This window comes from Varroa destructor, unplaced genomic scaffold, assembly GCF_002443255.2.
Source record: "Varroa destructor unplaced genomic scaffold, Vdes_3.0 BEIS01000001.1, whole genome shotgun sequence".
In the NCBI taxonomy this organism is placed as follows: Eukaryota; Metazoa; Arthropoda; class Arachnida; order Mesostigmata; family Varroidae; genus Varroa; species Varroa destructor.
This window is the reverse complement of record NW_019211454.1, coordinates 2056142-2081834: the sequence shown is the minus strand read 5'-3', so window position 1 is coordinate 2081834 and position 25693 is coordinate 2056142. Positions and strand designations below refer to the sequence as shown.

The 25693-nt window shown below is 39.0% G+C and overlaps 1 protein-coding gene across 12 annotated transcripts; it reads left to right on the top strand.

The window, feature by feature from the left end:
• The first annotated feature begins 878 nt into the window (after positions 1-878).
• Positions 879-25004, top strand: LOC111254906 (anoctamin-7-like). 12 transcript variants are annotated; one of them, XM_086976730.1, is made up of 22 exons: positions 879-1205; positions 1707-1911; positions 2327-2449; positions 2806-3085; positions 7168-7255; positions 7657-7847; positions 8516-8656; positions 9418-9536; positions 10060-10228; positions 13657-13910; positions 14480-14646; positions 14825-15045; positions 15645-15840; positions 17798-17844; positions 17991-18208; positions 18384-18508; positions 19098-19185; positions 20275-20392; positions 20687-20826; positions 20991-21075; positions 23002-23133; positions 23584-25004. In XM_086976730.1, the coding sequence occupies exons 3-22, from the start codon at positions 2418-2420 to the stop codon at positions 23662-23664; spliced, it is 2892 nt and encodes a 963-aa protein (XP_086832856.1). In that variant the 5' UTR covers positions 879-1205; positions 1707-1911; positions 2327-2417; the 3' UTR covers positions 23665-25004. The 12 variants fall into 12 exon arrangements, with proteins under 12 accessions (XP_086832856.1, XP_022672053.1, XP_086832851.1 ...); XM_022816318.2 differs by having other exon boundaries at positions 1707-1982; XM_086976725.1 differs by having other exon boundaries at positions 1707-2089.
• Positions 25005-25693: the final 689 nt, after the last annotated feature.

Below are 25693 nucleotides of genomic sequence, written 5' to 3'. Positions count from 1 at the left end.
GACGCTCTATTATAAGCGTCTTATAACCACACTGCAACGAAAACCAGCGCCCGAGGCAAGACGCCTTTGTCTCAATGTGACACATCGAAGCCGTTCTGATGGGCCTGATGTTCGCTCAAAAAAACGCAGTCGTTTCTCTAAAGGCACCAGGATCGAGGATGCAAAGCGATACCATATTAAATCGTTTGACATAAAACTTACAAATCATTATCATTGCGTGATGCATGGTTTCCGGGTATTTTTTCGCGGAAGACCCCTCTAATCGGACGCTGCTGCAATATACACTTGGTTCTCACTAAAATCTATATTGTTACACAGTATGCTATAATTTAGGTGTTGTATGATTCATCGTGGACAGGCAAACCCTATCGGGTCGACTTCGGTTGGTTGGCAAATGCATTAGATATTTTACCCTACGCAACATTTTTCAAGGTAGAACAAGGGATAAAGCCCTACATAAATATGCCTTCTAATTTATAAGCATTACTCTATAAAAACAAAATAGCGACATTGATCATCGGCAGTTTGGGATGTAGCCGTTCTTCAATATGACTCCATCGATAACCCATTGTAGAGAATACCCTCGCACCTTAAAATTATCACCACAATACCCGTATATAAAACGAACCGTTTTGCACCCTCAGAGCCTTTTTTCAGTTTAGATGATGTGCGTCGTGTTCGTTTACCGACTTCAGTACTATCCCTGTTACCTTCGTTGTTTCGACAGAACTCAAAAGCTATTGTAATGACAGAGGGGGAGAGAGAGAGAGAGAGAGAGCGGAGAGAGAGAGAGGGGGAAAGAGAGTGAGGGCGGAGAGAGGGGGGAGGGGAGACAGAGAGAGAGGAGAGAGAGAGAGAAAGTAAACCAACCTGTGTGGTTCCATTGAGCCCGGCCGATTATAATCTGCGGAAGTTGATTCTTGAGATTAAGACTGCTAGTTCACGACGGTCGAACGAAGCAATTCAAACGCCATGACTGTTTTTAGGATGATTTTTCTTACGAAATAGTCTTCTGTCGTGTTACGTATTTTTGCGAATCAAAATACCAGACGGCACTTGATGACAATTTAATGCCGTGATTATTGAAGTCGTTTCTAGTATACCCTTACGTATAGATTTTTCTGCAAAATACCCGGATTTTTCTCACGGCCAGATGTTTCAGGTTCGGTTTGGAAAAAGCAGCAAATTCTATAGTTTCTACTGAGGTAAGTACGGGAATACAGTGCATAAATACTGAAACCGTGATGAGGTCTGGCTCCAAACATAAACGAACTAGTCACATTTTGATTTCCTTTCATGTCATAGCTGTCACCTAACCGAATGGACAACAGCTGGCGTTTCTGCTCTTTTTTCATAGAATAGTAATGTTTGTTTCAAATACTGTGTAAGCAAATGCGTTCGTTCTCTGTTTATTTTCGAACGGGCATCTTGGGGCCGATGTCCCAGAAAAGTGCCGTGGTCATAAGTGCCAACCAGCCGCCCCAGTAGCACTTTAAGACGTTTCGGAGCGTCCATTGTTACTACTATACAAATACCCGGACTCAGCTGACAACCATACGTTAACTGATGCGAAAGATTTTACGAAACAAATCGTTTCCCCGTGTTCCACGCTTAATAAAGATACGTCTAGTATATGGCCTTTAATCGACTTTAGTGTACGCGAACTAAGACGAGTTATCAGCAAGTAATTTTGCCTCTCTCTACAGGGTCATCCCTAGGGGGTAGCAGGAGGTAGGGCTGAAATGCCGGGAGTTTGCAAACGCTAGTCTACTTGGTATACAACACATTGAAGATCTACAGTTGGCGAGTGTGGATACGTTCGATTGTTCGTGCGCGACATGTACACCAGCGAAATCAATGAACGTGACTTCAACCAAAATCGAAAACTGGAATAACCTTCTTGCTTTAAAAGTTGTCTGAATGTTCCTTGTGTGCACGCGAGCGTCTAAGCTTCTGTGTAGAAAAAAACTAAGTATTGCCAGGTCATGTCCGTAATCAACCATATTTGGCTATCAACTTTTCCTATAACGTTGAATATCTGTGCTAGATTTATCCCTGTCCACGAGTCCGAAATGCTCCCAATAAAAAGGTAGTTATAAAAAAAAACCTACGTAAAAAAAAGCAGTATGATCTTCATCTAGCTTGAAAGATTCTAGTTTATTGCTAAATCAAAATACGAGTTGATTATTTAGGGTATTTGAGTGTGGTAGTTTAGAAACGATTACGTTTATTTAGCCATTGTTAAACAATCGGTGCTTTCCACATGGAATCATATTGTATGCGGAATAGCTAATTAGATATATGTTAATTTCTGCCGCCATTTCAGATTACATGCTTGCTTGTTATTGCTACATGTTAATACAGTGTGCATCCCTATATTCTACAATTGAAAACGACTAACAGCTTATACGATTCTGATGGTTGAATTCATAAGGGATCCCGAAACGAAGTGAGTTCAAAACCTATTCACATGCATTGGCGCTTTATCTTTAATGGGAGGCACAAGGTGCAAGTAATGTGTGGTAGATCACATAGCTGAGCTTTAACAAAACGTCGAAGAGATTCTGTTGTTGTGTGGGGTTTTTCTGTGACTACTTCGTGGGTGGGCATAATAATGAATGATAGCAAATTCAAGATGAGCGATGCAACTTCCTTATCAGTCATCACTCGCGAAGATGACGAACATAGATTTGTGGAGACCGCTTTCAAACATGACCGTCGTGCTCTTTCGACGAAAACTGTTGACTCAAACGTGTATCAAAACCAAAAACACACATCGAGTGAACAACGTGTCTTCCCCTCAAGTGAGCAGAGTATCTGCCGCCCAAGTCGAGAGCAACTGTTGCGGCCCAGTCCACGTGCCACCCCGCAGCTAAATAAAGGAGAGCGTAGGCAAGTAAGCCAAAAACAGCTATTGCAGTTAGGACAAAAGTGGTCTTCACGATCCAGTAAGGAAGAAACATCAACGCCAAGTGAACAAGATGTTCCGCGACCATCTGAAGACCACATTGCAGGCCCCAGCTCGACTAAAGGAGATTCGGGCGACGGTTCACCACCTACTTCTGAATATGAGCGGACCGTACTGGTAAAAAGCTCTTACGTAAAAATATAAGGGTAGTGTTTAATATCCTATTGTCATAGGGCTATAACAGATTTTCATATATGTATATATACACAAGTATCATAGGAGCATGAAAGACTTTTAAAGGAGAGACCAGTTTGTGCAAAAACCAAATACATTAATTTTACTAAGTAATACTTGGCCTGGACTCCCATGCGATGCATTTTTCTGCGTATGTCCTATTCTAACTAAGACATAGCTTTTTAATTAGCGGGAAAGTCTCAATATTTAATCCCGATCCTGATATGCGTAATTACGCTGTACAGTGTATATTGTATTGGAAGTAGACGTGCGGATTGAATGGATAGGAAGATCTTGCAAGCTGATATATGTTACAACGTAAAAACGTTTGACTATCCTGTTATTAATAATATGTATATAATGCGAGTAGCAGCTAGATCGGACAGAATACCGAATAACAAGCTAGGCGAGGTGGGCAGGGATGCGCAATGTAGATTAGGGAGAAGGCTAAAGCGCCGATCGGCTCCTAAAAAGCGTTTTAACGAAGGCGATGAAAATGCATTGGAGGTAGGCCCACGCTGAGCTTTCGTCGCCGGCCCGTCCGTGGGTATGATGGAAACCATACTCACGGACACGCCGGTCTCTCGTCCAAGCCGCGGTGGCTGGACTACACGGTGCCCTACAAATGGGCTCTACATTGGCCCAAGCCTGCCCTTTCCACCAACTCTAGAAAATACCTTCGGGTTGCTCTCAGAGTTGGCAATGAAAAGATTTGGATCGGTCATGAAACAGCCGGTCTTCGAAGCGATCCCGGGAGTGTGGGCACATCGCAAGGTGAAACTGTTTGAGAGATTCCCAGAATAGGTGACCGACAGGAGATGATAAGAACAAGCTTTTAATCCTAAAAAACGTTATGCATGCGAGCCTGATAATTTTCTAACTACCTCACCAGGACTGCTCTGGGAGGCTTATAAGAGTGCTTGAGCGACTTACTTGCGAGTACCGGAGCTTAAAAGTGTCGGGTAAGAGCAGGTTTGAATCCGTGAGTCGTGGCGAATGCGGCAGGGCGATTCGAGGGGACCAATAAACGTACAGCAATTGCTCGTAAGAAGTAAACAGGATCATTTCAAAAGTCAATGGCCGAAGTTTTGCCTCCGTCGGAGTGTTAGTTCGGCAAGCGGGATACACGATGAGCATGATTGAGCTTAAACTCCTTTGCGCGAACTTTTTGTGGGTGGAAGTTAACGCAATTGCAATGCTCTCAGAGACCGATGCTCAGCGCGGCCTGCTCACTGTCTCTGAGGGTGTAGTTAACGTCAAGGTTGATAATGGATCGGAGGAGCCATCCTTCATCGTTGGTCTTCGCGGGAGATCTTATTTTGGACATACGATTCTTAAAAGGGAGTTTTCTTGTAGTTTTTGAGATTTTACAGGTTTGCTTTATAAAAAAATAACTACTCGTTTTGGTCACAAGCAGAGAAGGTCACCTTAGCGAATAGAAAATCATATAGCCCTTGGTAGTTACAACAAGTGAGGCTGATACGTAACAAAGCACCACAAGCGTTGGACAGACTCATTCATACTGACTTTATTCAGTATATGATCTCGACCGGCGATTTAGTTCCAATCTCAGCCGGGACGAGTTGGACCCACAGAAATACAGGTTATAGAGGATAGGGTTCACGCTATGCTTCCAGTAGTTTTGCTAAAGGAAAAACTATGGACAGTGATTTCCTGTGTCAATTACTACAAGCTAAACTCTACAACAAAGCGAGATGTGCAACCGCTGTTTGACATTGACGGTTCTATGTATACCGTCGTCGGGGCTCGCTATTTAGTAATGTAAATTTGAAGAGCGGATATTAGCAGATCAGCCTGCACTCGGGCACGAAGAAGACGGCATCCTGCGCATCCGAGGGGCTTCACCAGTTCAAGTGCATGCCGCAACACACGTAGACGACGCTCCAAAGGCTGGCAGACGAAATCGTGGGTGCCTTAAGTATCTCGACGATGTCTTAGTCTATTTTAATATCACCTGAAAAGACTACTGGGTGCGATCAATTTTGCCGTTTTGTGGCTAAAAGCAAAGAAGCATATTTTCACGGCCAAGGACGTGGTGTATCTAGGCCACAAATTCACGGCCGCCGAATATTTCATGGACCCGGAGAATTCGGGTAATGGAAACCTTGCTGGCCCTCGAGTCGACTATAGAGTTACAGAGCATTCTGGGCTTGGAATCCTCCTAACAATAGTTCATGCGGGCTTTTGTAAGAATGACTAGTTGCCGCTTGACTGATAGCGAATCTGAATGCCACTATTCCGAGAGCAAATTCTTGGTGGTAATCAAGCGTCGAGAGCTCGTTCCAACTGTACTTGTATAAGCGATATTTATTGTTACGTTACCGACGGGAACGAATGTTCCCAATAAGTAGATAGTGGAGAAAACAAATTTTTACCAAAAAGCCAACGTCAATTTGAAAATTTTGTTGCGCTTGACTGTGTCGATGTATAAAGTGGCGCCCTCAAGTGTGATAAGGTTTGAAAAGCGCGAAAAGAAACGAAGGCCCTCAGCCTGCTCAAAATGGATCAAATTGAAACGAAGGTCTCGCGTCTCAGCGTAAGTGATCAACAGTAATCTGGCTTATAGGGTCAAGAGTGACGCAACGCTGCGCCACATTTCACCGTTTCTAATAAAAAAAAAAGGTATCCTATGTCACACGGATAGTATGGCTAGACACGTCGACATCAGAAAGACGTTACAACCTGGTAAACGAGGCTCTTATACCGGGGCCGAACTTACAATGCAGATCCGAAAAGTACTGGCCCAGTGCAGGGTCTGTTAGCGGCTAAACTGAGAATCTAGGTGGCGCGATGTGCTTTATTTGAACGTTCCTTTGAAATTATGGGGTAGACTTAATGGTAGCGGAGCAATAAAGCTCTTCAGCTCTTAGTATTTGTCAACTATTGTATCCGTTTTGCCTAGCTCGTGTAGGTCCGGATAAGGACATCGGTTTCCGCGATTCGGACGCTGGGAGTTGTGCAGCGTTTCTTCAGAGGCTTACACGTCTTTGCGGAAAAAATGAGGGAGAACACGATTTGTCGTATCGGATCGCAGACTAGCTCAGGTAGACCTATATCGGACGCGGCAAATTAACTCTTAGACGCCCATTGTGCACCGAGCTAGTCGAATGAGTAAGCTAAAAACCCTGATAACGAGAAGCTGCTTACCCAGGTAGCGTTTTCGGTTGAAATATCGAAAAGCAAGAAGCTGAGAGGAACGTTGTTTGAATTGCTTTTCGGGTATAGAGCTATACTGCCCGCGGGGCCCTCCGGCTGTGGAAATTTCAGAGGACGGGATGTCACACAAGTGCGCCAGAATGTGCGAAGACTATTCCAGAATCGGCAATGACATATTGAAGTGCAGTTCGAATGGGGAAAATCTGCCGTGCGGAAGTTTAAAGACAGAACAAGGGTATTGGCGAAGATTGAAAGGATAATACGAAGACTCTCCAAAAAATTGCGGTCGCGTTACCACGGGTCATTTGCCATAATGAGTCGAGTGGTGCAGCTCAATTGCGGTCGCCAAGTGATCGTCAACGGAATGAGTATACGGCGGTATTTTGAGAAGCATATTACAGTAGCACGGCCGAATGTAAACATAAAATCATATTTCCTTCTCTATACATGAGAGTACTATAGGTTAGATGAATCGTCGGTAGCGGTAAATTTTGTTAATCGCAGTAAAATATGTACAAAGTTCTAAATAACATATGACGCATGTACTTATGAAAAATAAGAAAAATTTACCCAATTTTTTTTAATACTTGATAAAATGCCCTGACTAACCGAAAAAGCGTGCTTGAGTTCGCTAATAATTGCAGTGTACGCCGGAGAATTATCGTCAATAGTTATATTCAATATAAGGAAACCGACTTTCAATATTTCAGATGAAGTAGCGTACCATAGGACTAAATGTTCTCCTTTTGAACATCAGATTAAATAATATAAATATTGCATATTGTTTCTAACCGGTTTCACTTCCGCGTAAACAAACTCGCTTGCATGCGGTGCTGTGAAAAAATGAGGCAAAAGAAATCAGCTTAAAGGGTCATCAAGAGAGAACGATGCGAGAAACTCGTGACAACTATTTTAAGGATGGGACCACAAAAATTGGTAAAAATCGGCTGTTATCATTTCAGGAGTAAAAATAACATGTTTTTGTCAGTTTTTTTACATTCAGTGAAGTTAGCATTTTGATGGCCGTTTGGATTGAGTAACTCTGCACACCATCTTTTATTGGTAGGAATCGAAAGTAGTACATAGGATAAAATATAGTACCGAAGTATTGATAAATTACGTAAAATATTTGACATGGTTTACAACAGCGAATTGTTCAGATCAGATACAGTAAGGCTCTTTCAGAGGACCGCTTGTATAAGAGCTCATATAAATCATAAAATATAAATAACCCCAGATCAAATAATTTATATCTAATCTTCTTCTAAAGTTTCTCAACTACTTCTCTATTATTTTTGCTGTTCTCAATCAATTTTCTGCCACGTGACGATGAGCAGATTTTTTGCTGGTGTACGAGACTGACGAGGAGCAGGAACCAATACTCGCTATGAACTTGGACGAATATGCAGCTGAACTAGCGGCCCAAGGCGTAGAAGCAGACCCTGTTCTTATTCGAATGCTACGAGAGAAAGAATGGCGTCGCGCTTTTGTAAACAATCTGAGAACTGCTGGGGTGCTTATCGAAAAGGTTCGTCAGGCAGAGAATATACGATACTACCAGTTCTTTATGCTAAGTCGATGGCCAAGGGGTGTATTCGATTTCGATATGTGGGACTCGATGCATTTTTGCGAAAATGCTGGCTTTGTGGCGTCAATAGTATAACTTTCAGTTAATGAGACTCACCGGTTCAACAAATGTCGATGCTTTGGGCTTGCCCGTTAGGGCGCAAAATTTGAAATAATTGGATTTTGTCGAAGGAGCCCGTAGCCTGACTGACATGCTCACCCGATCTATTAAACTCAGATTAAATATATCGAATCAAAGAGCGGGCCTGATATTTGTTCATGCATTTCTATATAGTAGAAAGTTTTGGGTAACTTCAGTTTAACCTTTAAGTCAAAGCAATGATGTTAGCATCATCACATACACATTTCCCTAAATGGTCATTAATGTCGGTGTGACAGGACTGTGGGCGCTGAGAGATAAACGATGTGTGGACCTAAGTATTCTTAGACCTATATATAGTATAGTGCATAATGGTCCGACTGCATAATCCATAATCAATTTTGAATCTTAGTGTTCATGTTTAGGAGATCCATTAAGCAGTCCGTTATGGTAGTCTTCATTTACGAGAACTAATCTTAGAAAGAGTTAAATTACGTGGTTTTAGATACTGGGATATTATTGCTTAGTAGGAGGCCGTTCGAGTGGGAGGAAAACAAAGCACAAACAAAATTCATTTCATCAAATTGTCGGTACCCTGGGACCTACGCGTTAAATATGCCGAGTTACTTTGCTTCAGGACGCCTCTGCCGTTGATGTCAATCCCGAAAAAGGTCGGTATATTTCTCTCAGGAACTATTCGTTGAAAGTCGTTTGCTCTTCCGTTTGTTACATGCTTAAATTCGTGTTTTTAAGCTTTTTTTTTTAGTCCGTGTTCGTACATAGTTCAGAAGTTCAATCACAACAAAATTCTATGTAAATTGTATTTATTTGTCATAGGGCGCCTCATTTCTTCAACGGTCTTTTATAATGTTATGAAATCACCAGCTGAATTTCTCTGTGTTTACGGCCCCAGCCTATAGCCCAGAAAATGTGGTATGGACTCAACCCATGTGTACTAATGGGTTTTCGGCGTGGTTGCATAAAAGTGATCTTCGATTGTGTACGCTGCCCTAGTCTGAGATTCCTCATGTTAGATCACTTTCTTTTCTCTTAGTGGAACATTTTCTCATTATAGTTTAGTTGTTTTTCAACTTTCGCATCCAAACTTCAACAATTTCTAATAAGTTCAGTCTAAGTTTTTACTAATAAAAAGTCACTATTTTATGGAATATGAAAAACGTTCAACTGTTCAATATAAACATCTCATAAATTTGCAACCCTTTTCAAACAAATCCCCAGGAAAATGTCGACTTACCGAATTACCATTACGGGAGAAGGAAATTGTTGTTCAACCGCAGACAACATAAAAGTACAACAACGCTGTCAGCCCACAAAAAACGCGCACTCTACGGAAGTGATTTGATGAAGTGAATGAATTCACAGTAACGACGGTATTAACTAAGAAATTATTTTGCTTTGATTCGATGCTTAGGACCTAAGGTGGACAGGATGGCATTACTTCCGTTGGCTTGTCAAGTTTTGTGAATTGGATGTACCTAACACCCCGCGCAGGTGCTTCACGACCCACTTCAAGGTTGCCAACTTGGCGAAGTAAGAAGATCACTCTCTCGACTTCACTTGCCAAAAAGTCCTATCAACCTTGAGACTACGTTTGTGTGTGATGAATTTGCATAGAAAACTCAGAATATCTGTGATTGAACAAAGAACAATAGTAGCTGATTTGCTGTCGGGATTAGCGTCTCACTGCCCGGCGTAAATCTGACCTGTTTTTTTAAACACTATTTTCAACCTTTCTATTATATTGCTTTCCGTAAAAAAGTATAAATAACATGACACACGGCTTTATCTTCAGGTCAAATCTTTAAAAACCGAATTATTCAAGTTGAATTTCATTGTATGTCTACATATTTCAATATACAGAGTGCTATATACATAATGATTTTAATCAGTATTGCTTCAGTCCTAAAAATCATAATAAACTAATATGATTATTATATCAGTTTCCTGCAATGTTATGGCTGTTACGGTTCGCAACATGTTGCCCACACGACTGATATGAGCATTTTAATGTTACGTTATGACATCTTTTCTTATTCGAATCTGTTTCTGGCAGCTGTATGGGGGCGGTTGATCAAGAGAATTACTTTACGGTGGGCCATCGTATTCGAATAGCTCAGGAAATTCTCCGGAAAACCGAGTTCGGCGATGAACGGAAGGGATATGTCGGCATCGATCGGCTCGTCGAAGAAGGGGCTTTTACCGCGGCGTTTCCTTTACATGAGGCGAGTCTAACTTCTTGTCATTTTGTCTTAAGCTACTGTTTGTTTTTTTACTGGACATGACCGAGGGCCGTCTGTCCTATCAGTGTAATATGTTAAATTGCAAAAAAAAAATTCCGCGCTTTTTTAGACTATGTTTTTTTTAGTTCTGTGACAATAAGCTATTATGTTATATATTCTTGGTCACTGTTGGCGTCATGTTTTCTGCCATCTTTCTGTCAATCCCGCCCAGTGAACGTAAAAAATGAAAATTTATCGGCGTAGGCTTCGTTTTCGAAGTCTAAAGAGCACCTTTAACGATGTTTGCTGCGTGTAACCTCGCATTGTCATGAAGGGCAATAATTTGATTTGGTTAAGCCTTTTCTCTTCAGTAGCCTAGTTAACTCGATAAACCAAATGAACATGCCGGTCAACTGTCCCGTTCGTGAAAAGTAATTCCCAGTGAATTACAGCCCCAGCAAATGCTAAGTATAATCTTTCCTGGTTGACTATTCTAGAGCCATCCGTTTCGAATAGGTACTTCCTATCACCGGCGACAACTGTGTGCAAAAATCTAGAAGTTGAGATTCAGCGTTAAACTGTAACTCTTTATTGAATCCAGAGAGTTCATGAGATGCATATGCCCGAAATTTTCATGTAAACCCAAAAAGCTTGAAGGGACCTTAATGTAGCAATACTTTGTAATTTTGGCCAATGACTGAATTGTTTGTGGACCGTCTTTCTTGCTAAGTGCGGTCGTTGTCTAAGGCAGACATTTAGCTAGAGTGAAAAGCGTCCTCTAGGTTCCGAACGTCGTTTTCCGTTTTGACAAAACGCTGTTACATTGTCTTTTTAGCTATAGTGTTGTAACCGTATATTAGGCAAATGTTCCGGCAGTAGTATTTCCGCATTTCGTAGTATAAAAGGCGATACCTTTTATACTACGAAATGCGTAGTATAAAAGGTATCGCCTTTTTTTGAACACGATCCTGTTACAGCATACTGACAGGTCCGGAAGGACGCTATCAGAGGTAGACAAAGTAAGGAAAATTAGGAGAAATTTTTTAAATACACGGGAACGTTCATTAGAATGTAATATTATAGACCGATAGATATGTATACAAGGTTATCGGTTTCTGTCGTACAAAAAAGGTACTTACCTAATTTTTTTAACTCAGCTTCAGTTATTTCCATTAAGGTACGTACGCATTCAGGTCTAATGACAAAGGCTTAGGAGAGCTCTTAACCATATCAGCACCAGGAGTACAAGCACACCGACACTCAATAGGATCTCCAATACGAGAATAATGATCAGAACGAAATCGTTAACACCCATCAACCATTTTTTAACCCATAACATTTACAATTGTCTAGAAGTGAACAACATTTCAATTACCTTCGTCAACGCTTCAGAGGAAGCAGTAGTAAGTAGATCTCTTGTGACGAATTTAATTCTAGCCAGAATAAGTCAAGATGCAGTAGTACCATCGGCCCGCTTTGATTTAAACGATGCACTCTCGATTCCTATTGAAGTTAAGGAGTACAAAGTATAAAACAAAGAAGGAAATTCAAAAACGGTAGATTAGTCAGGAGGCCTTGGAAGTCATTGATCGAACCCTTGGCGATATGTGCACTGAAAAAGAGTTTCTTGAAGTAATCTTAATGCTATATTCGGGCGGCGTCCCGCAGCAGCTTCTACCTGCTGTTAAAAGAGATGCCAATCTTGAAAATGCTGTTGAGGTTGATGCCGAAAACTTCCAGCTTCTACTAGACATCAACAAAGAAAAATTTGCATAAATTCCGACAGTCAGGTTGCTTTTCTTGAAAACATTGTACCAAAGCGGGATTCTATTGCAAAAAGGTATCGACCTCATTCTCGAAAAACTGATATCATTCGAAAATCCTATACATACGTTCTGGGAAATACATAAACATTTCTGTGAAGATAGTGGTCCGAAGTATAGGCAATGTTTGCATTGAACAATTCTCTGAAAATTTCAAGAAATATCATTGGTTCAGTCATTTAACGGAGGATGGCAACGCTTTTTGAGGTACTACCACCGCCAAAACACACGATTAAAGAAAGCTTTACCGATCATCAGTTAGATGTTTCGAAACACTAAAACGTCACAAATATGATCATCCCATTGTAGCGAAGACTACAAGCGTAAAACCTAAGAACCATACAGTTTATTAATTATAAGGAATTACCTTTCATAAGACGACGAAATCCACTAAATGTTTCGCTAAAATGATGCTTTGTTATAACAATTCGGAAAGCAGAAGGACCAGCGATAGCAGACGTTTTTATCTCTCTCGAAAAACCTCTATCCAATTACGATTAACTATACGTTCTTCTCAGTTGCACGCGACAAACATATCGTCATTTGTAGCATTCTGAACTGATATTTTCGCTACCAGTAAGAACTCATTGGTCTACAGATATACAACTATGTCGATTCACATATCCATGGTCTGGAACTGAGAGAACTAGAACTGAAAGCTCAATGTTCAACGACGGTGACTTGACAACGATAACAGGAAAAAATAATATGATTCAACAAGACAACATTACGAAACAAAATTTAAGGCAAACCAAACGGTTCTTTTCAGGGTCTCTTAGGAGTGAAAGATCAGACGAATTTTAAAACTAAGGCGTTCGTGATAACAAAACAAGCGCTTTATATATAGCGTATAGCTTTCAATTTGCTTGTCCTCCGATTAATCCTTTCCGCAGGCAATTTGTTATTCTGGACAGCGTAATGTTTGTCATTTTTTTAAAATGCTCGCTCTTTTAAAATACATGTCTATGGGGAGAACCCTTTATATTTATGACAAAGATATACTAATTAAAGCAACAGCTTTTTAGATGGATCAATGGCAATCATTTTCGCTAGCTAGGTACGTAGTGGTCTCGTAGGCTGGCCGTAGGGTTAAATTAAGCATTATCTGTTAGCTGCATTTGCTTTCTCTTGTTTTTACACTCTTCTTGATACTACTTAGCTTCATGTCTGTCTCTTGGCTTATCTATCCACAGCATCAGTACGCCTTTTTGCTTCAGTCTATATGCCGTACTCGGTACGATTTTCACCCATAGCTAACGCTCCTCGCTTGCGATCTTCGTTATCAAGTGCCGTGTCAATGTCCAGGCTCCAAGCCCTTCAGAACCTGAAACTCCTTCCCTAGTTGCCTTATCATTCCGAATTATTCAGACCTTAGTTATGAAAAGTCTTTTTCATGTTACGTCCATGTATTGTTACTAGTTACCGAAAACCAGCGTATTAGGTATTTTAGATATGGATTTGCTAATTCTACCTACTCGCTGTATCAATGTCTGTTAGTAAAATATGTTTTGAATTAAACGGAGTGGCACTTCGGTAATGCCCTTTTTGGTCCTTCCTAAAACCAAGGTTTGGCTTATTCCTAAGATAAGTGTATTATTGTGGTTGTAGGGCTCCTATCAGGCCCCGCGAGATCAAAAACCATGTAACTACACACGACGTCAAATTTTGTACGAATACTGGGCACGGTGGGGTCGTTGGTATAAATTTCAACCCCTTGACCATATTCGCGAGTATTTCGGCGAAGGAATCGCCCTTTACTTCGCCTGGTTAGGATTTTACACGGTATGGCTATTACCAGCATCCGTTCTAGGACTTCTTATCTTTGTTTATGGAATGTTCAATGTGGCGACCGATCATCCAACGTAAGTAGAGGATAGCTGATGATTCACAACAAATTCCTGATAAATTAAAACAAAGACATATACGCAGAGTCAACCAAAACATAACTCGAGCTTGTTACATTTCATAAATTCGCAGTAAGCACTGACGATGCGTAACGCCGTATGTATTTCGGGCTGCGTGCGGCATACGTAACAAACAAAAATCAATCTTGCTACACATGTTTTCAAATTTACTTTGTTTTTTCATGGTGACTGAACAAGTTTTTCTTGTCATTGTTGTGCGTTCGACGATGTACGCATCTAATACAATTACTTAATTACTTAATTAACTTAGTTAAAAATTTTACTATTTATATGCTGTACAAATACGTAATGGTTTGGGTTTGAATCCAAGCGTAGTCACACCTCATTTCGTGTTAGGAAAAGCTGGCCGTCAGGCTGTCTAATGAGGCCACACCGGGCGGAAAAAATATTTCTTAGCCAAATTGATTATTCTTCTCATTCAGACCGCTTTTTGTATACATATAATCCAATATATACTTTATGCTAAAGTAAAGTGGCGTACATATTATATCGCTATTTGATCGCAGGTCGCAACTGTGTAAAAGTGGCAATTTTTTTAAAATGTGTCCTCGTTGTGACGAGAGTCTCGGCTGTACATTCTGGTACCTCTCGGAAACTTGTTGGATGACACACATCACCTATCTGTTCGATCATCCCGGCACTGCATTCTATGCTTGCTTTCTTTCATTTTGGGGTAAGTATACTTTGAACTGTATATGCAACTATATAATATATAGCATCTATGTTTACCAGTACGTCCCTGTGTCTCTCAATTAGCCCTTTCTACTGTACTACATGTACATGAAACTGATTATATAAATTGATGAGAAGTTAAACCTGTACTCTAATCTTTGCCTAACCTTCAAATGAAGCCGTCGCGTTTTTGAAGTACTGGAAACGCGAATGTGCGCGCCTCGTGTACGATTGGGATTGTTTGAATTATGTTGAAGATGAGGAACCGCCACGGCCGGAGTTCGCTATACACGCTTATGCCGAAAAACGGAATCCGGTCACTCGACAATTAGAACCATCTTTTCCATCTGATATCCGCAAACGTCGCATGGTTACCGGCTACGTCATTCTATTGTTTATGGTTCGAATCTTTACTATATATATTATGTACGATATTAATCAAATCCGTCAAATGGAGAGGGCGGTAGCATCGTGGACTTATAACAAGAATGTTTCCGATTCTGATCTCGGAACGAAATGACCCGATCTTGAACTCACAAGTTGACAAAGTAGGTAATCTTATGTATTTAGATAAAGTCAATAATGATCGACAATAGTTCAGTCGTTCATGCCAGTCAAGCTATAGCCAGTTGGTGCATATAATAAATTGTTGTATTTTGATAATGCAGAAGCAGTAACACTGTCAAATAATAATTTCGAAAAATTCAGCCATTTATTTCGAAACAAGAATTTGAATTGATTTTGATTTTATAAAGGTTACCATTCATGTATATAACTCAGTTGGAATCATATCATTATTGACATATGGCAAACTTCTAAGTGTGTGAACCGCTATAATAGTAGCCATCATTCTGTTTCCACAAAAGTAAAGCCTCTTAGTATCAGTGTTCTCGCTGAATATCTATTGTCCTGGATGAAATGACTCGTTGCAGGACATTATTATCTTCAGACAATTACTTGGCTTTTTCAATTCGACGTTACGGCTGTGTCAAATTTTAGGCATCGCTTGTATTCGTTGCCATGCTGGCAATCATCATATTCAGGATATTAATTTCGATCCCTCTATATCGTCAAGAACAATTAAAAGGGCTCGCTCATATGATATCGTCATGGAGCGGAGCATTTATCAATGTCATCTCCATGGTCATCCTGCAAACTGTCTATGGAAAGCTGGCTCACAAGCTCACTCAATGGGGTACGTTGTAATGATACTTACTTTAGGTAGGTAGATAGATAAAGGTAAAGTATTATCTAATATTAGATTGATGCATAAGTAAAGACCTGTCTGCCTTTTTCTGCACGCCATGCACAAATTTTCCTTTATCTCCATAAGTTGGCTTCAATTGTATTATGTAGCGAGCCAAATTTCATATCAAACCCGTGATCCAAATATGGAATTTCTAGTGAAGAAGGGTGCTTTTTCGAAACTTGCCTTAATTTAATTTTCACCGCAGTCAAAAAATTGCTGGAAAGTACCGCGGAATAGTTTCAAAATTGGTAAGTGAAGGGAACGACGAAATACCACTTCGTCTTAACTCTTAAGATCTTGCCCGTTACTGGCAAGACGAGAGTGGCAAACACAGATTTTCACATATAACAGTTGCGGGTGACGGGAAGTTTTGTCTCGGAACGTGTGTGAGAAAATGCAGAGGAAGGCATGGAGAAAGCAGCAATAAACGGTTCCAAAAGATACTCGTGGGTGTAGGGTTAAGCTAGCTGTCAATCGAAGAAAGTCCTTGATTTTCGTTTGGTGGGACTAAAAGGGTTTTGCGCACTTTAAAATTAGTGAGAAAAAAGATCACCGTTCTTTGCGAGAGCACACATGGTTAAACCAGAAAAAACCGCCTTGTAAGATCCCGAATGAGGTGCTCTCTCGTATCCACTGTATTCCCCGGGCTTCATGTCAATGGATTAGCACCTATCCAAGTTATCTGCGAATGAAATTTGTAACTGTACATTTGACATAGGGGAATTCTGGAAAAACTCGTCGTATGAATTTTTCAGCACCAACGTGAAAATTTTTAGCGAGATCAAGCAAAAAAATGAAATTTCATCTATTCACCATTATTGGCGGTGAAAAGAAAACTTCATAGATACAGGTCACGAACTCAGTATTCCAACATCGGAATGAGTATATGCAATTGTTTAAAACACACTCTTAATAATATAAAATGACTTAATAAACTTAAATTAAACTTGAGTTTAATAAACCCATTTTATATTATTAATTATATATATATATATATATATATATATATATATATATATATATATTATAAAAACTCAAAATATTTGCCAGATGTTCTGAAGATAGTACCAGGGGGCAACAAGTGGCGTGACATCCATCGTAACATGCACCTATGTGTGGTACTAACACTCTATTAAGGAAAAGGATTTCGACACGGTTTAATTGATGAAAATGTTTGATTTGTTCTGAAAGATGAGAGAAGCTTGTATATAATAACGGCGAATGCTTGATTTACAAGTTGAGTTCGCTACGTTTCTGCCACAAGAAACAACCGCCATCGTTCATGTTCCTATTGTATATAATATTATTAATGTTGCAATATAACGTTGCGAGGCTTTAAATAATGTGGGTAGAATTAAATACTTTTATTTATAGGTGCTTCCATTGGTATCATGTAGCAGTTCATTTGATGAATAGTATAGTTATTACTGCGCAGTTATTAATAGGGCATGTACAATTGCGGCATAATTTCCTTGATTACCTCACATAAAGTTTATTATAGAGTAAATCCTTTCCATTGTTCGAAAAATGATATTTACGACAATTATTTCGGCAATAGTTGGGAAATATCTTAATGCAGGAAGCTTTCAGAATTTCGAAAAAACGAATTCACTTGACAAGAGTAAATGTTTTACATACGTGAATGTGTGTGTAACACAAGCAATGATAAAAATCAAGTTAATTACTAGTAGTTCAAAGTTAAGCTACTGAAAAATAGAGTGTTTGTTATTATCAAACGCATCTGAAAAATACAAATTGTGCCAATAGTATTATATTAGAAATTATTATTAATTTTAGAATCCACACTTACCCTATTAACACCGTTGGAACAATAAAATCATATTTTGGCTTTCGTTGTGGTTTATTGACGTACGTTATTTTATGACTATCTCATCATATACAGAGATGCATCGTACGCAGACGGAATTTGAAAACAACCTAACTATCAAGGTACGTTTTGTTGACTGCTATAGGAAGACAAGTGTAAATTAGTTTTTCGTAGACAAATCGCTGGATGTATATGGTAGATGATGTGTGTTGTTTGTAATTATGTTTATGTTTCACGATTTTACAAAGGTTAGATCTGCGGTTTGCAGCTGTTCATGTTTCAGTTCGTCAACTATTATTCGACGCTGTTCTATATAGCGTTCTTTAAAGGGCGTTTTGTTGGATATCCTGGAAGGTATCGACTCTTGTTCGGTCTACGCAATGAAGAATGCTCGGGAAACGATTGTTTATCAGAGCTTGCTTGGGAACTCGCTGTAATTATGATCACAAAACAGATCATCAACAATACTACGGAAGTCTTCCTTCCGTAAGTGTCTCCGTAGCTCGTCTAACGACTGTTTGATCTGTTGTTGTTTTTTTATTCGATTCTTATTTTATCAGTACGACAAATACTTTGTGCTATCGACCCGTTTTATAGTAGATAAAGCATTTATTTTATCGCAAAACTTTTTTTCACAGTCGTTTATATGCATTGACTTCAGCATGTTACAGACGTGGATAAAGAGTAGGAAAACCCAAGTGTATGCACGAGGTCAATTAACGCAGTGGGAAATCGACTATACACTTGTCCCGGATATTGGGCTTTTTAAGGATTATTTAGAAGTTGGTAAGGGTATTTTTTCTTATTAGCAGCAAAATAGAGCATTCGCCTACTTCTGCACACAAATCTGTTATGTCAGACGTATAACTGACGGAACGTACTTACACAGAAGGTTTTTCCTCTATGTTCGCACCATTCACAAATGGATTAAATATACAGTATCGTGACCTATCCGCTACCCTCCAATAATTTTGTGCAAATTTTAATTTGTTGCCTAAAATGATTTGTTAATCGTTTACTTATCTTTCTATATTTTTAATTGATTTGCTATTCATTATGCCATTACAGTTTTCCCTAAGTCTTTTCAATGTTATTTCTGATTTATTTAGTCGGCTTTGAGGCCGAACACAAAGTAGGAAAAAAGAAAATATTTTCTAATTGTATGTAGCTCTCAGTAAATTTGGCGTGTTTGGGTGAGATGGTGGTGATTAAGATAAACTGGAAAAAGAACTTCATTCTGTATATTTCTAAAAGTGAAGCGACAAATTGGTGATGTGTCTATTTATGTGTACAGCGCAGCTGCAGTTGTATGTTTCACCTATGCATTGACTCTATTTGTATTGCTTTTTTCTTTCTTTCTTTCTTTTACTTGTAGTCCTTCAATTTGGCTTTATCACTATATTCGTAGCTGCGTTTCCATTGGCTCCACTCTTTGCTATGATTAACAACTGGACAGAAATCAGGTAGGAGTAAAATGATGATCTGTGACGAGATTTAAGCCAAGGTAAGTTGAATGGGCATTGTATTAAGTAAAAGGTTGCCGGTGCTTAGTCACTCTAGTTTACTGCAGCTCGCCGTCATGTGCTTCCTATGGCCGTCCGGAGCGTGTTGCGTGGTATCTATTAAAATGGCCGGTTTCGAAATGTTCACAAGTGTTAACACTTAACGCACATTTCGCTTCGTCTTTGCAAACAATCTGTTTGTTCCGGGAGCATTTTTTCCAACACAAAAATCATGAAGACTACAATGTTGGATATGCATATACGATCAGCCGGTCCACCGGCAGCGCCATCTGTCAACTGCGATTGGAATTTTTTAAAAGCTAATACCTAATCTGGAAAGCTCATATGATGCGTTTCAGAGTACTTTTTAAGTTTCGACTAAAGTATTCACGGTTCTGTCAGCTTTATTTAGATTTTTAATTATAGAGAAAAATATCTCTACAAAGTGATATTTGTTGATCTTCGAAATATCTTTTTTTTTTTTTTTTTTTTTTTTTTTTATTTTGAAGATAAAAATGCGCTTTTTTTTTAGGTAATGCATAGGAATATATATGGTATTTTTTTCCAATTTTTTTAGTGGTGAAGTCTTACGCACCGTTGAAGCTTTTTTTTTTTTTTTTTTTTCACTTTACTTCACCATATGCGATATAATTTGTTTTATAACGATCGACTCTCAAAAGTAGTTTTTCTTCGAATTCGGTAAATAAGATCGGACGCGTTCCTTAAGCTGAAAATGCCATTTTTGATCCTAGCAAAATTATTCTATCACTACTTTCAGCTGTAGAGTCATCGTTGCATGCGATACGCATCTCCTAGTCTTTGTCATCACCTCGGTGAAAAATAAATAGCGACTTTCCAAAATTATAGATGTCTTTTCATTTTTTATACCTACACTTGAAGTCCAAACTTCAACCTTGAACAAACAAAAGGCTTTCCGGCTGCATATACCACTTGGACCAACGGCAAAAAAGAAAACCTGATGTAAAAATGCACGCGTTTCTTTTTCACTCGTAATTAAGGCAGTGCTGTTTGACTCGTTTTCCATCACAGAGTTGATGCCCAAAAGTTACTTTGTCAAACCCGCCGCGTCGTACCCGAACGCGCGCAGAACATCGGTATATGGTTAACTATACTCGAGTTTATTGCCTGCATAGCCATCATTAGCAATGTGAGTAGAGCGAACAAGTCTTTGTTCTTACCTTACAAACTGCGTTTAACTAGTCATCTTCACTTATTTTACTCTCGAAACCCCAGTGCCAAGACTAAGCTTAGTGAGTGAGCACCTTCCATTTAAACAGTTATTTATTGTTTGTTGGATCAAGACATAATAAATCTACCCAAGTTAGAGCAAGACAAAAACTGACTTATCCTAGGGTTCGATTCTTTATTTGGTGGCTTTTTTACTTTTAACTGATTTATAACTTGTGACTTGACTGGTCGCGCGATGGTCGTTGTCTTGCAGGCGTTCTTAATCGCCTTTACCTCTGACTTCCTTACGCGAATCCTGTATCGCTACAGTTTCAGTAGGGGTCTCAGTGGATACTTGAACTTCACACTCAGCGTTTCACCCCCGGGGACAGCTTCACAAACTTGCATGTATAAGTAAGCGCTTTGATTTAACAACTTCAGAATGGTGTAGGTACGCCTTTTATAAGCGGTTAGGTCTGCCTGCATCCTTGATATATAATAGAAGCCTATGAATATTCCATAACACTATTCCGTTTAGACTTTTAGGATGCTAATTTCTGTTTATTTTGTCATCACAGGGATTTTCGGGATTTGGAAGGGAACCTCACTCCTTTCTATTGGCGACTGATGGTTGCCCGACTCACATTTGTGCTGGTTTTCGAGGTAGAATTTACCATCTCTTTAAATACAAAAAGCAAGATTGCAGTTTTCAGCTTAATTTTGACCCCAACATTCCTAACATTCCAAATATCGATCTTGTAACTAATCGTGCTATTATTGTCGTTAAAGATACTAAACAAGTCAAAAAAATTGAGAGCTGACATCGTTTTTTTAACCTCACGGTGCTTATGCTTCATTGTGATTGTTTTGTCTTTGGGATGTCATGACGGTAAGCACATATAGACTGTCATAAGCGCATTGAGCGGACTTGTATTGTAAGTATTGAAGGACATCTGAACTAATTGAGCTAGAACTATGGTTTACAATTATGTATTAGGAATTTATTTCTTGGTTTTCGCGCATATGACTGGGTACTCTGAGAACTTCTTGACTGCCATATACTTGCCATTCAAATTCCTATATAACTTCTCTATCTATAGCTTCTTGAGGTAGATTGATAATAGGGTATGCTTGTCTACCAATTAGCTTTTTTAACACATGGAAAGCCCAGTAGTCATATGTATCTAATTTAAAATAAGCGGGTTGAAATTAACGATATTTTTTTACTCAATTCAGGAAGTAATTACGGCAAGCGAGTAAACGGACTGTATGTTTTCAGTTGCCGTATCAGCGGCTCAAAGGTGTCTTAAAAAACTTCAGATAGCGGATCCCATTCATTGTTTCACCTATGGCAAAAATCTCGTAGTAACAGTAGGTTGGCCTGACGCCCATTGCGAGTCCTATTATTTCCTTAAGTCTGAATCCAAAGTTACTCGTGGAACACGCGTTTTCAATTGACCTGGAGTTAGCTCATGAAATGTATATATATATATATATATATATATATATATATATATATATATATATATATATACAATTTTGGAACACATTACATGTGAAATGCTAGTTTTGGTCGACCGGATTCGCGGGGTCAGTGCTTTATTTCGTGAAGTGCCCCCCCGACTGCGGCAGTACGTTCTTGTCTTTAAGGTCTCGACATCTGGTCATCTTCTTGCGGGTCTTCAACAATCCAATTTTCGTTCTTGAAACGTTTGCACCATTTAAGTACTATGCCTTCGTTTAAGGCTTTCTTGCCTAATGTCTTCATTAACCTTCGATGAATTTACGCGACATTATAACCTTCGAAGGAAAAAACTTGGTCACTATCAACCTATTTTCAAAATTAAAGGGTATTTGTCAGTTACTAGACGACTGGGGTATTCATCAGCTGAATTTCGTTTGGTGGAGGTTCAAAAGCAGTTCAAAAGTTATTCAATTTTAAAGTCTATCGGATTCGTTTGTAATAATCTAATACATGTATGCATGTAAAAAAGAAAGTAGATAATCTAAAAGCCTACAGCTTAACCCAGAAACAAGGCTTTTTGTTTTTTTTTACTCAAATGCTGTGTTATTCCTTAACATAATATTATTATAAGTATCTTTCTCTCAGCGATGCATCCCTATTTTTAATTCGTCCAAATAATAGTTGGCATCATACATGGCGAAGTACGCGTATAAATGTGGTGGCCTTATTGTTTGATTAAAAATATTTGTCCTGCGAGCGAGATCTTGAGCTTAGAAAACAAAAAAAAAGTCCATATCGAGTAAACAAGTTAAATGGTTAATCAACTCGAACCCCCAATTTTTAAATTTTTGCTACTGTGACCACTAAGTGTAAGACCACTAAATGATCTACAGCACTTTTTCCACGTTAACATTCCTTTACATGAACCATTGTATTAAACAGTTCCATAAACTGACGTTCCCACATGGCTGAAATATTTACGAGTATTCTTAAATTTATTTACGTCTCTAGAATATTTTGATGAGTTATGCCATTTTCATGTTGAAGCTGAACATTTTTCAGGCATAAATATGTGCACATATATGAATACGTTCCATACTAGCGTATTTTTTTTAATCTTTCAGCATGTGGTGTTTATTATTTGTCGGGTGATTGATGGATTGGTACCCGACGTACCTCATGATATTACAGTTCAGGTGCGACGTGAGCGTTATCTAGCGAAACAGGCGCTTACAGACTCCAACTACTTATTAGAGGTATGAATTTTAGCTCTATAACACTGTTTATTTCAATAATGACTTAGAATTAGATCGAAAATTCTACTCACAGTAACTAAAGAGAGTTAATTTGTTGCCAGTCCATTGGTTTTGGAAACTACTTACATACTTTTTTACGGGTTAAACTATTACTACAAAATGGGAACTAGTTTCGAATCACTCCATTTAGCATGAGCTGACGTAAGCATGATGTTTAGTACAGGATGCCTTCTAGCAGAGTGCTAAGGGGGTTGCGCCAAAAAATGGATCAATCTTTCGTAATTCCAAATAGAATAGACTCACGTGCTTGTAGTATTACAGAGAATGGAACCCTCTATTAAATATGATATTAACTATCTATCGATAAAAATATATTATGCCAGATCGTTTCCTTAAAGAATAAACAAAGTTCAAGGAGCTCAAACCTTTGTGTTTATTGGTACCTTCTAGGTTGCTGCGAAAGACCCAGGTGGAATTGTGGTAGATGTCGATTCGGATGGTGGTCCACAAAATGTCGTGTCACCTGCATGAAGAAGAAAATTCTTAATGATCAATAGTCAAAGCACAGCCTAATTTTTCAGGACACTAGACACCTTCATAAACTGAACAGCTTGGAACGTCATCCTGGAGGCATCGCGCTCTTTCAATCTCGACGATTGGATTGAGAAAAGTTTGGATTTCCGCAGTTATGCCACGAGTCCCTTAACTTAATTGATGATTGAATTATGACCGTCTGGTCGCTGTGGATCAGAATCTCACGAACGGCAGCTCGGTGGAAGCGATCATTTATCAACATGTATGTTTTGTAGATATGGGGCACTGCGATTTCAAGTGTGCTGTCTATACAATATTCTAAAATATAGAGTATCATCTGACGAGGGATAGCCTATTTCTGAAGGTATCCATAGAAGCGCATTGTTCATCGAAGCCATAAGCACTGCTTGTTGGAGTAAAAACACATCTTCCGGTTTTGGGGAAAGCTCTTACGATCGGAGAGAAGCTACAAAGTTTTGATCGTTGGCTGCTGATTGATGAACAGATCGTATATTCTATTCCAACACAAGCTTAGTAGACAAAGTTAATAGGCAGTGATCTCATGGCCATAAAAGAAGGGTTTCGTATGTGACAAACGCCTGACCCTGACCTTCGCGACCGCAGTATTCACCCGACAACGGGATAAAGTCAAGAGCGTCCTCTGGATGCAATGGGATGTATTGCCATGTCTGCTTTGCATTTGGATACATCTGAAAAAATCGTTCATTAGTGAATAGCAGAAGTTAAAAGTCTGAGAGACTGTTCAAACAACGCATACGCATTTTGCATGACTAATTTTTCCTTGTGAATTTGTAAATATGTTAGCGACTGTAGGCTAGTTAATATATAGCTGCGCGTGTACAATCAATAATAATAATAATTATTATTTAAAAAAAATTATATTTACGTGCATAATAATAGTGATAATATTATTCATAACAGTAATGCTAAATTTGACATACCTTTTACCTTTACAAAAGATTACCTTGAGGTTCATAGACATCATTTCCTGTGAATTTGTTGGGTTATTCCGCCGTTGTCAATTTTATTTGTCCTACGTCGAAGATCTACCGTTATGCATGATATAAACATAAATGTCCATATTTGTATTATAGATTGATTTATAAATGAACCTATCAACATAGCTGTTCGAGCATTCGCTCATCAAGTTTATATATATTGTTCTGGCAGATTAATTATTTAATTACTTTTAGCGTTTTACCAATAAACCACCAGTTTGTTTTCTTTGCAATAGATTTTTGTAGAAATTATCGAGTGCATCTGCGTACGCAAACCAACATATGCAATAAACAGTCGATAGAGAAAGCGGTATATAATGTATATATGTATTTATTGAATATACTATAGAATTCTTGGCTAAACATCTGAACACTATTATTCGAAATTATTCTAGCTCTAGCGGTACTGCAAAATTGGTTACAAGAAGCAGAAGGAAGCCATTTAACGGATACACCATTGTCAGTATAATAGATTAGCAGAAGAGCAATGACCGTTGTTCTAGATGTCACATATCGAGAGTAATATGGCGTCGAGTCGGCCTTAGTGTTATTTGAAAGCGGAGAATGTGTTGACTCAGTTTCAAGATCGAACGTCTTGAATATAAGCGCAATTTCCGCAAAAATTCGCTGTACTTTACAATTCTATTACTATAAAGGCAGCAGTATATGCATGCCGGATGGGTCTTTGCTGTTAGTAATCCCGGCGCTTTATCGTAAAGAACGGTTCAAAGACGGTTCAATCGTGTCCGTCCTGCAAACCTCGGCGTGAAAGGAGCTTCTCGTAGTGGTCGACTAAGTACGGAAAAAGCTGCTCAAATTATAGCTTATTAAAATTAGAGGTTTAGCAGAACCTGGACGTGGGTAGTCATGATATCGACGAAAAACTAAATACCCATTAAACATTTCTAAAATATTTGAAGGGAGCTAGCATTAAAAACAAGCTCGGTGTTTGGGTGCCACACGAATTGGCGCAAAAGAATTCGCTTAATCGTTCTTTTGTGAACTGA

Bases quoted from the DNA above. Each gene is read 5' to 3' on its own strand.
- LOC111254906 (XM_086976713.1), top strand. From the start codon at position 2,615: ATGAATGATAGCAAATTCAAGATGAGCGATGCAACTTCCTTATCAGTC. The intron at 20,393-20,686 runs GTGAGTAGAGCG...GTTGTCTTGCAG, and splicing joins GCATAGCCATCATTAGCAAT to GCGTTCTTAATCGCCTTTAC. The intron at 21,076-23,001 runs GTAGAATTTACC...TTAATCTTTCAG, and splicing joins CATTTGTGCTGGTTTTCGAG to CATGTGGTGTTTATTATTTG.